Source organism: Gopherus evgoodei, chromosome 7, assembly GCF_007399415.2.
Source record: "Gopherus evgoodei ecotype Sinaloan lineage chromosome 7, rGopEvg1_v1.p, whole genome shotgun sequence".
NCBI classification, from domain to species: Eukaryota; Metazoa; Chordata; order Testudines; family Testudinidae; genus Gopherus; species Gopherus evgoodei.
Genome location: NC_044328.1, coordinates 108654647 through 108668796, shown reverse-complemented (window position 1 = coordinate 108668796; position 14150 = coordinate 108654647). Strand labels below are relative to the sequence as shown.

Sequence of the window (14150 nt, the reverse complement as noted above, 5' to 3'; positions counted from 1 at the left end):
ACCCTCCTATAGAAGGAGCACTAATGTGTTCTCTGGCTACTGGGCTTTTCCCCACCACTTGTAATTGCTTGTGACTGTGGAGCAGTGACTGGAGAACAAGCACAAATCTCACGGTAAAAGGTGGCACTGGAAGCCTGCAGCATATAGATAGATACAGCAGTCAAGTTCACTCCATGTGCAATGCTGGTCCTCACAGATGCACAGCATTGATCTGTTTAATCCAATAAACTGCAATCCAAGGAAATTATTGTTAGTTGGCAATGGCAAACTGGAAGCTAAGGAGTAGGAGGGGGAAAAAAACCCAACCATACCCAACACAAAAGAGGTTTGCAGAAGAAAATAAGTAAGGAAGGATTAAAGAGAATATCAAGGTTCTTTCATTCAAGCAGCCCATAAAGAGCTATTTCTCTGCCTTTTATGAGCTTTTATTTCAGCTGATATGATTCAAGCTAAATCCTGAAAGGGCATCTCCCCCGGCTCATCAGGAATGATGAGGCTTGGTTGCAGTTACTAATCAGATTTCTTCAGCAGTTAAAAATGCTGCTGCAGAAAACTGAAGAATTAATTTGGTTTAAAAACCAAACGTTGCATCATCACATGGCACAAAATCAGATGGCTCCCCCAGTCCATCCCCTCAGTGGGTATTGACAGTACTGGCAGAGCTCCTACCTACTTGCTTTATGACATTTCTAACAAGGATCTCATTAAATTAACAGCCGTGCTTTATTTTTAATGTTGTGTTTAGCTAATCCTGACTTACAATGTCACTCCCTGTTTGCGTAAAATACTACTAAACGCAATATCATGATGCATTCTCTTGCAGAGCCAGCCGATCAAAGGGAATGCTTAAGTGGTCCCTGCCAAATGGCTTGGAAGGAACAGGCCCTCTGATTCACTCAAGTCTCCAAGTGATTCCTCATCTAAGTGAGCTCAGGCAGTTCAAACTCTAAATCTCACAACCGAATTAGGACCCAATTAAAACCGTTAGGAGTTTAGGAATTGCCCCACCAAATTCAATCCATGGTCCATCTAGTCCAGTATCCTGTCTTGGATAGTAACTAGTACCACATACTTCTGAGAAAGGTGCACCATTTCCTACTGACTGCAATAAGGAAAAAACTTCCCTCATGGGCATTTATTCCGTAACTTTGCTAGTTAGAAATCAGCTTATGCACAAAGAAAAGAGTTCATATCCCCTCTCTTTTCCCCCTATCTACTGTAGCAGTGGATGTTCTCATTATCCATACAGAGGTATAACCTCCAAGCAACACCTACTGGATCAGGTCCCATTCAGATGAGACCAGAGGCTCAATGACTATTTATCCACAGTGGAACAGTCATTGGGCCAGAAAGGGACAGAGAATGGGAACGACTCTAGGGTACAGTGGTTATTGCACCCACCTGGGAGGTGGGAGACCCCAGGTCCTATCCCCTCCTTCAGCTACTCTTTCATCATTTATCCAGAATGCAGAAACTTCAACCGGAGACTGAGGGAGCGCCACATCAGCATAGCCCAGAGCTCAGCAGTTGGAGCACTCTCCTGCAAGGTGGAACACCCCCACCTCAGTTCAAATCCTCTCCCCTCCCTCTGGCAGAGTGCTCTAACCACTGAGCTAAAAGTTTAAGGTGGGCACCACCTGCACCTGTGTCATGTGGAGCAAGGCAGGTGTCTAACATGCATTCCCTCTAAAAACGTTTTAGGGTAACTCAGGGCTGGTGCAACCATTTAGGTGACCTAGGCAGTCGACTAGGGCACTGGGATTTGGGGGTCGCCATTTTCTTCGGCAGTGACCGCAGTGGCCAGATCTTCGGCTGTCCCGGTCACCGCCAGCATTTAGGTGGAGGGAGCTGGGGCAGGGGAGTGGGGGGAGGGTCACCTGCAGCAAGTAAGGGGGAGGGGGCAGCATGCAGAGGAACTCCCTGCCCCAGCTCACTCCTGCTCCGCCTCCTTCCCGAGCACGCCGTGGCTGCTTCACTTCTCCCACCTCCCAGGTTTGCAGCACCTAAGCTGATTGGCGCAGCAAGCCTGGGAGGCAGGAGAAGTGAAGCAGCAATGCTCGGGGAGGAGGCGGATCAGGGGTGAGCTGCTTCACTTCTCCTGCGTCCCAGGCTTGTGGCACCAATCAGCTTAGGCTTCGCAAGCCTGGGAGGTGGGAGAAGTGAGGCAGCAACGGCATGCTCGGGGTGCTTGTGCGCAGAGCGGTGTTGAGCTGGGGTGGGGGGATGCCTTAGGGCAGAGGGTGGGGACCTGCCACAAGGGGGGGGTGCCTCAGGGTGGAGGAGGGTAGCTGCCGCTGGGAGGGGCACCTCAGGGTGGCGCAAGGTGGAAGTTTCGCCTAGGGCACGAAACATCCTTGCACCGGCCCTGGGGTAACTCTACCTGGCGATAAAAAACCTATCACACTATGTCTCAGAAAATGGCTCAGCTGACTTGGGCTGTGGGGCTATAAAATTACAGTGCTAGCTTTTGTGGATCATAGTCTCAGGCTCGCTCTCTCCCCCCATTCATTACAGCGGAGCCTAGGCACCTAACGTGGCGTTGTGGGTCGCAGTGCTGTTTCTGTGATCTTCTAGACGCTTAGAAGTTAGGCACCATGATGCTTAGCAATGCAACATCTAGTTTCCTTTGTGGATCCCAGCCTTACTAGCTAAGAGCTGTTTGGCGGCTTACAGGGTTGTTTGCACTAGGTAAGTTCACTGGTTCAGGCACAACCAGTTCAGCTGTGTGGTGCTAGGCCCACTCTTCATTGCCATGGGGTCACAGCATCCACACTACAGTCAGCCAGTTGTCAGGTTCCCCAACCACGGCTAAAGTAGTGACTGAAGCTTCTAGCCCACTGGTCCCTACGCCAGACCGTTCCAGTACAGCAGCATAGGGAGAACTGGTGGCAAAGCAAGTGTCGTTTGTAATAGGTTTTTATTATTAAAGTACATTTGATACTTTTAAAAACTTGTACTGATCATGTGTCTCCTGGTTAGGGTTCATGGGGTACCAGACAGAGCCAAGATCACTGAGCACTGCCTTGGCTCCACTCAAGTCTCCTGGGTGGGTGGGGTTACATTGTGTCCTATGTTACACATGTGGTCAGACTAGAACAATAGTTCCCAAACTGGGGTTCACAAAATGTTACAGGGGGTTCTTGGGAAAAAATTCACATAGTTGTCCTTAGGGATCTCTGGCAGCACGGGGCCAGCAGCCCGGAGCCCCTGGACTTCCAAGAGCTAAGCAGACCAAAGCAAGCATATCTATCACACTGAGGAGATTTAAACAAGACTTCTTATAAGAAATGGAAAGGGAGGTAGATAGTTTTTGCTCTTTTTCAAATTAAATAGGCAGCTAGTATTGTTTTTAAAATTATGATGAAGAACAAGTTAAAGCTTTATTGTAATGTGCGTTGTTTGCCTGGACGCTCAAGACCTGAAGTCTTGTGCAGCAGGAACTCTTTGAGTTGGCTTCTTAAATACCTTCATGCTGTTTCACATCTGATACTCCTTGATGAAACATAAGAGCCTTGTCTTATAACTAGCTTAATCAAAGTGATACAAGCTATGAAAGTGAGATCTTAAGAGTGTTGCCGTTTTCATAATGTAATAAAAATACTGTAATGATAAATAATAGTAGTGTGTAATAAGCATGTCATAAAAACAAATTTTATATTTCCAAGATCACTTCTTTAAAATTCATACTCAGGTAAAGGAGGAAATCCCTGGAAACATTCATTTTTAGGAGGGGGTTTGTGAGAATTGACGTTTTAGGGAAAGGGTTTCACAGGTTGTTAAAGTTTGGGAACCACTGGACTAGAAGATCCAATAGTCCCTGCTGGCCTTAAAACCTATGGAGAGAGCAGGGAGCTAGGGAAAAGTATTAGGGGATTCAGCTGGGACTGCTGGCTGCTACATTTATGGTACCCTGCCATGCTGGTATCATAGTAGTGTGCAGTTAAATTGTGCAGACACAGCTATTATAAAGACGTGCTCAAAGAAGATACAACCAGAACAGTAGTGGCACCAGTTGTGCTTTGGAGGAAGTGTTGCAGGTAGGGGTGCTGACAACATATCTTCAATGCTCTGCAAGTACTCCACAGTACTATTGGAGTGACACCATTTTTCTCTAACAACATCAGACTTCCTGTGAAATGAGTTAGTGGTCTGGCTCTGGTTCCTAATGGACAAGCATCCTGGTCACAAGAGATACCACAGTCATTAGTATCAGTTGCCTGACAAACCCAGTTGAGAAACCAAAAACTGCATGTTCTCTGGGCATTGAAATGCCCTCTCAGCTCAAGAGGTGGCACCTTTGGCCAGAGATGAGGCATGAGATGGCAAGAGGTGAGGGGTAATGAACCTTCTCTAAGTCTAGCACTGCTTTCTGGTACCTAGGTCATGACAAGAAACTGAAAATAGATAAGAGACAACTTAGTCAGCCTGGGGTTTTGCCCCAGGAAAAACTTTGGGTAAATGACATAAGCACATCTAAAGTGCTACCCGCACAAGCATCCATTTTAAACTATTGCGGCTCCTCCTTTCCCTGCTCTTCCCTTTCAGTTATTTGCCTTCAGTTTTAGTCCAAGTGGTCTATTGCTCTTATAAACCTCCCTTGTTTAAGAGATTGAGGGTTTTGAAACCTGAGTCCCATGCACCTTTGTGCAACTCCATGCAGAACCATTTGATGTGAATGGTCTTCTTAGGGCCAATAGTAATTGGTGAGCTTCTATGGCCAGGAGATCAGCAGCCATGTTTATGCTAAACCTAAGCATCTGAAACCAAAGAGAATCAACCGTGCACTCCATTGCTCCCACCCCGTCAAGTGCACATTCCAGGGGAAGCACTTCTCAAGAAGACAGCAAAAAGGGCATGTAATTTGGGGCATTCGTGGACAGATGAGGGTAGCCAGCTGTATTTTGTTTCAGATTCCAGAGGAGCAGTTGAATTTACCTTTAGCACAGAAACAACAGTTTGCTTGTTTGTCTCTCCAGCAAGAGACAAAAAGTTCCTTGCCTTGAGCAGACCGGCTGTGAACATACGAAGACAAAGTGCATGGTGATTAAATGCAAGAGACATTTTGGACGTGGAGGCTTGCTAGTGCTGACAGCTGCTCCAGTCGCTCCCTTTAGCTCTACCACAGGTTGCCCACAAACTACCACCACCCTGCAAGTGCAATTAGATACCCGAGGGGGAGGGGTATCATTACTTGCACAGAACAATTGTGGACACACGGGAGGTTGCAAAACCAGGCTAGGAAGAGACTGTAACCACTTCAGTCTGCATCCTCTCAACATGGAGAATTGGGGAAATGAGGAGACAGCAAGACACGAACACGTGGTGGTGGTGGAGGAAGGTTACCAGATAAGGAGATCCATTCAAGAATATTACAGCCACCTTCCCCAAGGACAACTATACAGAATTCCATTCGAGAGAAGCAAGTGTTAGCGTACAGGCCTGCGCAACTCTGTACTGCTGTTCAGATTCTGGTTAAAGACAGCCAGTAATTTCTGATCGTGTTGCACCAGCTGGAGAGGGAAGAGATCCTGGTAAGAACATAAGAACGGCCATACTGGGTCAGACCAAGGGTTCGTCCAGCCAAATATCCTGTCTTTTGACAGTGGCCAGTGCCACGTGCTTCAGAGGGAATGAACAGAACAGGCAATCATTAAGCAATCCATCCCCTGTCATCCACTCCCAACTTCTGGCAATCAGAGGCTAGGGACACTCAGAGCATGGGGTTACATCCCTGATCATCTTGGCTAATAGCCAATAGGTATTCTAACGCAGTGCAAGTTGTAATGGTTAATTTGTGTTAGTCTTTGTGTACACACAACAGGCCACTGCAATTGTAGACTATATTTTAAATAGGTACCTTTCTACTACAGCAATTGGAGGAGGAGGAAGAGAGAAAGCCAGGGGACATAGAACCGATAATTCTTTCACTCCCATACAGACTGTGACAGTCATTACAACAGGCCACCATGCAAAGTTAAGGACCTGAATCGGGAAAGGCACAGAGTGTCTGCAATGGAAGCTCAGCACCTCCAGAGATCAGGCCCTGTTTAGCTAGCAAGCTACAGAAAAGAACTTTTAACTAGTTTGGCAATAAAATAAAGAATACCTTAAAAACAAATGGAAAATTCTGCCTGGAAAAGGAGCACACAGCATGAGATCACAGGATTCAGCAGACTATAAAATAGGAAGTGAGACTGACTCTTCTCCCCCAACAGCTGCACAAAACCGTCCTACAAAGATGACAGACACATTTGGCAATTGCCTTCCTCCTTCAGCCTCTCTCATCGTGGACAAGGCAGAGCTGGTAAAAGCACGAATGCAGAGAGGATATTAGATAAAGCATCTTGTAAAGTCAAGCGTGAAATATTAACCACAGGAGGCGATGGGTTGTAGTTTTATGCAAGATCACAAATTCAGTGTTTAGAGAGTCTGAGATGCCCTTGTATATTAGAGCTTCTGAGTGCTTGTTGAATGTTGCATTTAAAGAGCTACTGAGTCCTCTTGGAAAATTTTGAACAATTTTTCTCTCTTTTGTTGTTGCTGTTCCCTTCCCTTACCATTATGCTAGGGCCTTTTGCATGAAAACAAGTTTCTTTAATTCCCACTCATCCAGCCAGTTTCAGACAGTTTGTGCTTGTAACTGGGCATTCTGCAAACCTAATTTTCACATGCCGTTACCACAACTGTACACCCCACATGCTAATGACTAGTTGCATTTGTGCACACAATTACCTATTTGCACACACAACTACATTAACTGCACAGGCAAAGTAGTTATGCAGATGCTCAGCTGAACTGTCTGAAAATCTGGCTGTGTGTGTATTTTGTGCAGGTGGAAGAGGCTGGAGCAACAGTCCTGGATACTGAAGTCCTACATATCCACTAAACGTGCAGCACAGACTGCAGCAGAGCAAGCTGCTCTCATAATCCTTCAACCTTGCCTTGAAGGGACCTTCTTCTAAGGGTGAGAGCGCAGTTCAGTTTCTATGGTCTGCTCAGTCCTTGTTTATTCTGGTGGAGACTGCTAGGTTGCCAATTAGTGCCAACTGTGACAGGCTGTGTGGTGAGGACAACTATCCGCCACTGAGTACTAGACTGTAATCATAACAAACTTTGCCACTTAGTTTAACTGACACCTGCCATCACAATCCTCCATGAAAATCAAACTCAAGCTCTGCAGCAAGCAACAAAGATTTCACGAACAGACAGTCAAGGATTCAGATGGGGAGATAACCCGCAGGAGCTGATTAAGGCATGGTACAGGGTGTCTCCTGTCTTTGCAAGGCCCTCAGGAACACAGGCCAAGGGAAAAGGAAGAAAACAAGCCAGAGAACACTCATTAGAGATGGTGTGGCATGTGTAGAGAGAAGGGTTTTCACAATGCTCAAAGGTACCCAAGGCTCTAGGGCCAGGATACCATTGGCGTACCAGCGTGAGCTTTCCAAACAGATCAGTTTTCTCCCAAGCCCAGTTGACTCAGAGGAAGATGAGGGGGAATGTGACAGCTAGCACCTTTCAATGGCATCATTCAGCAATGAGGGGGTAACAAGTGTGCTGGATTTTCTGGAAAGCAGGTGGAACCACAATTCCATCCTGCAAGGAGACATCCTGAGAACTACCAAAACTCATTTCATAGCCCTGCTCCCAGGAGAAGATCAAGCCAATATCCCAGCCTCAGCCTCAGATGGGTTTATTTCAGTCTTCATATGTATCCTGCTCTCACTGAATTCTTCCGAATCAGGACTTAAAGCACCAGTATGTAAGGAATATGACAGTGAGAACAGAGGCTACAAAATGAGTTGGTTTCTGTCCAGGGCTGGCGCTTCCATTTAGGCGACCTAGGCAATCGCCTAGGGCGCCAGGATTATTGGGGGGCGCCATTTTGCCAGGGGGGAGCAGGAGGGTGAAATGGCCGTGCGCCTAGGGCACCAAAAACATTGGCGCTGGTCCTGTTTCCGTCATGACCAGCCTCACTTCACCATCAGCTCATCTACGATTTCTGGTGAGATGGCCCCCCAGTGGACTGGGGAAGTGATTGAAGGGCAGAGGGACTAAAGACAGTTAAACTAATCAAGCACTTCATTAGGAAGTGTCGGACAGCCTCAGACTGATACTCTGTCATCACTGGGGCTGCACAACAGTGGTAGTGCACCTGGCCAGCATTAGCCTGAACGAGGCCAGAGATGTTGCATTTGCCTTTTATGACTGGATCTTCCCCTCCCCCACTATCTATTGGGTTCATTTTGTGAGCGATCGCATCTGTTTATGTTTCATAGACACCTGCATATCTTGAGATGACAGCAACTCCCTGAATGCTGTAATCAGTTATTTCTCAACAGAGGAATTGCCAATTTGGTAAATAAAGCTAATTATGAAAGAAAATGGAAATGTATTACAGTTGCCTTAGGGAAAAAATTGGCCTGCTCGGAGAGATATTCAGCCCTGACATCATAATCCATCATCACCTCCACCCTCACCCCGCAAACTGGGGCGGCTGAAATGCAGGTCATGCAGACCACATGTGCCAAACAAACCTGGGAGAGAGGCGGGACAAGGCAGCAAGCTAATGGGGACAATCACCCCTCTAAGCCAACAGTAATTAAGTAGTAGTAGTCACCTGGAGATGAACCTTACCCCTCTAAATTCCTGCAGGTAGTGGCTTTAGTGCTCCGCTCCACAGATTGTACATGCTGTAGGCAGAAAAGGAGCCATACCTTGCTGGCCTGGCAGCAGCACAGAAAGCTCTCCCAGCTCTGCCAGCAACAGATCTGAGGGCCCGGCTCTGGTTCGTGAAGCTTTCCCTCCTCTGCTAGGGCCAGTGGGTCTGATCTGCACATTGCAGCAAATTTGGAATCAAAGGGAGAGCTGTGACTTTAACAAAGGAAGGGCAATGAGTGAGTGAACACAGTGCCTTTTACAGTGAACAAGGCTTTGCAGCTCTGTCCTGCTTGATTAACAGCAAGTATAAAAGGCTAGAAAACTGAGCTGACATATGGGCACATTTCCAGTTTAAGTTCACCCATGATGAGCGGCAAAGTTCAATAATGACTCAGTAGGTGGCACTCTACTACTGAACCGGGCACTGTAATGCTGGAGGTGCGACATTAAACTGAGGTCCTGATCTCATGCGGTTCTTGAAGACATAGTCCATCCTTCAATAGCTTTGGTGCTGGCTGGATGTTTTGGCTAAATTCCAGTCCTGCTCATTTCATTCTGGCTACCCTATAATTGCCCCTGTGGTTTCAACTGGAGAAGTTATTCTTCATTTCCTGTGCCAAAGTATTACATAGTGTTCTTGGCATGGAAATCAAGAACCAGGTCCCAACCTACAGGTGGCTGCATGTCAAAGATAGGAGAACGATCTCTACACGTACTATACACATAAGTACAGAGTGTGCAGACTTGTTCAGTCACAGACCAGAGCTAGGCCGTGCCGATGCTAGGAGACACTCAAAGAAATACATTCCAAATAGACTGACTGCCTCGCAACATGGACAGCGATGCAATGCTAGACATGCTGTTCCCCACTGCCCCTTGTTCCACAAAGAGGGAACACAATGGAGCGGGGCTGGAGGGTGAGAGAGAGAGGAGAGAGTTTACAGCGAGCAGGAGAGGGAGAGTGCACAAGAGATTGGTGCAGTGAGGACTCTTTATTAGGTAAGAAGCTTTTTGCAGCATGATTCACCACAGCTAGTTCCCTTTTGGCCAAGGCTTTTATCCCCTTCCGGCCAAGGCTTTGTCCCCTTCCAAGTACTTTCAGAAAAGCCAAAGTCATTCGACCCCTGGCCTGAAACAAATGAGCTTTTTAATTTACAAACTGTGATTGGAACTATTCCTATCTCTATTCCTGATGCTTATTGGGAATTGACAGATTTTCACTGCTGGCAGGGGGAGAGGGAGAGTAAGGAGCAATTCTCAGACTCACAGGGGTGAAAACATCTCACACACACAGTGACCATTAGACAGTTTATTGTTCTTAGGGGGGAGCCTTGGAAGGGAAGGAATGTGTCTGCTGGTGTTAACAACAAGAGCATGCTAGGAACAGTTAATCCTAACAAGCAGGTCAGGGTTGCTTCCCCCAATACTTCAGATGCCTTTCTCTGGAGCACAAGGACAAAGGCAACAGCACTGGAAACACAGGTTGCATAAGTGAAACCAAAACTAGTACAGAGTTAACTGGGCCTTAAGTCACATGGGCCTCTAAGCTACTTGCGGTGCTGTGGGCACTTACGATTGACAGGCTTCTTTTCACAATGAATGAATATAAAGGTTGAAGCACATTTGGCAGAACTGTGCTGCCGCTCAAGGCCTCCCCCTGCCCCAACTCCAAAAACATCCAGTGAGACAGATACATGCAGGCGTTCAGAAGAGGAATCATGTCGTTTTCTTGGACTGCTACAGACAGAAGGCACCGATTTTGGTCAGCATAAATCCAGAAGGATGTTGGGCTTCCAATGGCCTCTGTGGTCTCTGTTCTCTGCTCTTTGGTGGCTGCCGGGGTTTATCCATAATTAACCAACAGTTCCTGGGAAAGACGGAAAGAAGAAGACAAAGGGAAGAGCTGGCTGGTTAGTTATTCAACTGCTGACACTGGACTGTTTCTTTCTGAGATGCATGAGTAACATGAGCAGGGATGAGATACAGCTCACACCCAGTCAGGAGAAACAGCACCTTTCAGAAGATTATCAGGTATTCCTCGCTGCAAAACAAAGCAAGATGTGGGGGGGAAATAGGGATCATAGAACAGGTCACTGGAACAGCCAAATGGCAGAGGAAGAACATTTCAAAATGTGCAACTGGCCCCTCAACTCTTTCCACCCTGTTCCACCCAAAATCAACATGATCCCACCCCAATTTACAGGTCTGTAACATCTCAGGAGGGAGAAGTTAAAAATCCCAAAGCTCCATTTGCTTCCTGATGAGCTTTGAATGAAGATCCTGTAACTACACAGGGTAGCTCTCAGTAGCAGAGATCTTCACACTGCCATTAAGGTTTCCTCTCAGGCTCTAGCAAAGTCAAAGTTGGTTTGAAGAGGAGGAATGAACCCAGCAGTTCACTTGTTCCAAGACTGTTTTCTGGATCATCACCCTTACATGTTGTGAAACAACAGACCTGGGTTTCCGCTCAAGCCAAGAAGGATTTCTTCCAGGTTAATATATGGAGATATACCTATCTCATAGAACTGGAAGGGACCCCAAAAGGTCATCGAGTCCAGCCCCCTGCCTTCACTAGCAGGACCAAGTACTGATTTTTTGCCCCAGATCCCTAAGTGGCCCCCTCAAGGGTTGAATTCATAACTCTGGGTTTAGCAGGCCAAGGCTCAAACCACTGAGCTATCCCTATCACACCTAACACCTCGTCAGCCCCTGCACCATACAGCTTCTGGGAGTTAGCAGCGAGAAACCCCAAACCAAGCTAAAGCATGTTAAAACCTCCTTGTTTGTCCTTAGGGCTGACCCAAATTAAGGCTGCTTGTTAGGGGGTCACCATCCCCTACAATCTCTGCCTGGCTGACCCCATCACCTCCTCTGATAGTGGAGCTGGAACAAAAGGAAACACCTTTTTGCCAGACTGCTCTGATAACAGGTAAGAGAGGAAGTAACTTGTTGCCTTATTTGCCACCTTTCTGGGATCTTGAGTCCCACAAATGGGAAGGCTGACCCTGGGCCAAGTGAAAGCAGCCCCAGGATCAAACATGAGGCACAAGCTCTGGTGAGAGGCACAAGAAAACACTTGTCCAAGGAAGGATTTAACAATGGGGATATAAGGACTTTGGTGAGAAACAGCAGGTCTCTAGCCTCAGATTCAAGAGTCACCATTCCCAACGTAAATCACATTGGAGACTAATTATTTTTTCCATCGAATATTTATACAGTGCCTATCACGGCAGCATCTTGGCCTCTTACTATAGGTGCCAAACTGACACACACAGAGACCTATATGACAAAGAAATGTCTATTCTTGCCTTTTGATGGGCCTGGGCTCTGACCCTTCCCTGATTAAACAAGGCAGTTTACAATCTGCCCTGAAGGCCAACAACTTTGAGCTCTGGTAGACCAGAAAGAGCAAGTTCCACAGGCGAGAGCTCTCCACTGAGAATGAATGCTCTGACACTGGCTTTGGAAAGCTCTGCTCCAGCAATCAACAGCAAGAGTGATGATCCTCCCATGATGGTCCATGGACAGGTGGAAACTAGGCAAGTTCCAGATCAGCTATGGGTAACAGTACAACACCCCATGGCAGGGCTGACAATCTAGTGCTGTGTTCACTCCCTAGGCCCAGCAGGGCTTGAAGCACTTTGCCCAGCCCCTAAGAAGCTGAACACTTCCTATCCATCTATACATACATACATACACTCCTGACACTTGGACAAGTACAGACCAGCTTAGAAGGGAACAGCACCCTATCTTCCTTCCAGAGGGTCTGACACGAGAAGGATAGAGGATGAAGAAATAGAGGGTCCCACAGACCACTCTGATCCTCACCAAAGTTTGAGGGACTTTTGCTTTTAATCTGAGTGACACAAACCTTTCAAAAACCCAGACCGACCTCATGTGCTTTGTCCCCAGAGGAATCTTTTAGCTTCTTTGAACCCTGTTCTCTACTTACACTCCATGTCATGTTAATGGTAAGAGAAGACAGAAAATCTGTGGGCCTGTTCAAACCCTTTTTAGGATATCATGGTGGCTGCAGCGCATGCCATGGTCTCCCCATCTTTACTCCCACTTCTCTCATTTCTGTAGTTCAAAGAAAACAGCTGTCCTGTAATGAGCTCCTATCTCCTCCCCTTCCTGTGGATGACAGCAGAGCTGATGCCAAGTGAAGGCTACTTTCCAAGGTACTTGTGTGATGCCAGCAAACGTTTCTACTTTTAAGTCAGAGTCAAAACCTTAAGGATGAGTGGTCATTCTTGCCTAGAAGCAGATGCTAGTATTGCCAACCACTTGTATACCCAGGGTACTTTCAGTGATTTATAATCTAGGCTCCTGGTGTCTGATGCCATTTCATATAGTGGATAGTTGGCTTCCCTGTATCAGCAACAGCATCATCCTACCAGCCGCACATTCAGCAAATTGACAGTCTGTCTAAACTACAGTGAAAAGCATGTTGAGGGAACCAGTTATGATGGTGGTTGTCTCCCCTACTGGGTTAAAGCATGGTTCCATTTTGCAGGGCAAACAGAACCTAGACATGTTTAAAGAATCTTGCTAAAGCCAGCTACAGAAAGCAGGTTGAGTGACTCAGGGATGATGGCGGTCTCACACAGCAGTCCAGAGATTCCGGCTGGATTTGAGCTCTATCCCCCTGTCTGCCTGGTGGTCTTCCCTATGGGAGAAGCTGCTTTTCCTGCAAGCACTGGCCCAGAAAGGGGGGTCCTTACAAGAATATCATCACTGTGCCGGATAACATTCATCGGCAGCTTGTGATGTCACTCCAGCAGTAACCTAATATTACTTGACCAGCTCTAATTTCCCAAGTAATTCTTCTGATCATTAGAAAGTTAAAGTTTTACATTAAGCAGTACATTTTAAAAACTGCAAAACATAATAAGCAAAGAAGCAATACATTTCACAGTAAAAGAATTCATCATATTCATTCTAACATTTTAGTTAAGCATCATGGAATGTTGCATTCTCTACTAGAGCCACTAATGCACCAACTCACCCTTCAATTATATTTTAAAACTTTTAAAAAAGCACTTTTTCGCCCTTCAGATTGTGATATCGATCAGTTATTTTCATTTGTTTTTAGTTGCTGAGAGAAAGACAATTAGCCAGCACTTACTGATTAAAATCAAATCCGTCCAACCCCAAACTATCTACACACCTCTAGAGATGTCTCAACCTGAAGGCTAACAAGCATTTCTAATGCTAGAACATCACAGGATCCATCTCATTTGGGGGGTGGGGGAGGGAGAGGGAGGGGAAAGAGAGAAATAGAACTTGATGAAACTCCCTGGCTAATAAGCATTGGACCCCAAAGCTGGCAGGGTGCAGGACAGAGCTGCCCACCTGCTTCCTGCCATGCAGCTCGCATCAAGGAAAGTTTCTATGAACAAAGGCTGCAGTTGGATAGCACTATCAATCAGCGCAGGCTGCTCCCAATGGAGGCTTGATACAATTACATCTAAGATCAACATGCACTGGAT

At 46.6% G+C, this 14150-nt stretch overlaps 2 protein-coding genes across 6 annotated transcripts in view; both read right to left on the bottom strand.

Annotated features, from left to right (window-relative positions):
• Nucleotides 1-14150, bottom strand: part of PLXNA1 (plexin A1) — a 401191-nt gene that overhangs the window by 360213 nt on the left and 26828 nt on the right. The window lies entirely within an intron of this gene.
• CHCHD6 (coiled-coil-helix-coiled-coil-helix domain containing 6) overlaps nucleotides 9953-14150 on the bottom strand; it is a 181336-nt gene continuing 177138 nt past the window's right edge. For 4 of the 5 annotated variants that reach the window (XM_030568431.1, XM_030568433.1, XM_030568432.1 and 1 more), the window contains one exon: nucleotides 10412-10525. In XM_030568431.1, coding sequence (XP_030424291.1) covers nucleotides 10502-10525 — 24 coding nt within the window. In that variant the 3' untranslated portion in view covers nucleotides 10412-10501. Of the gene's footprint in view, nucleotides 10526-14150 lie in introns of all 5 variants that reach the window. The other variant, XM_030568435.1, reaches the window with a different exon arrangement.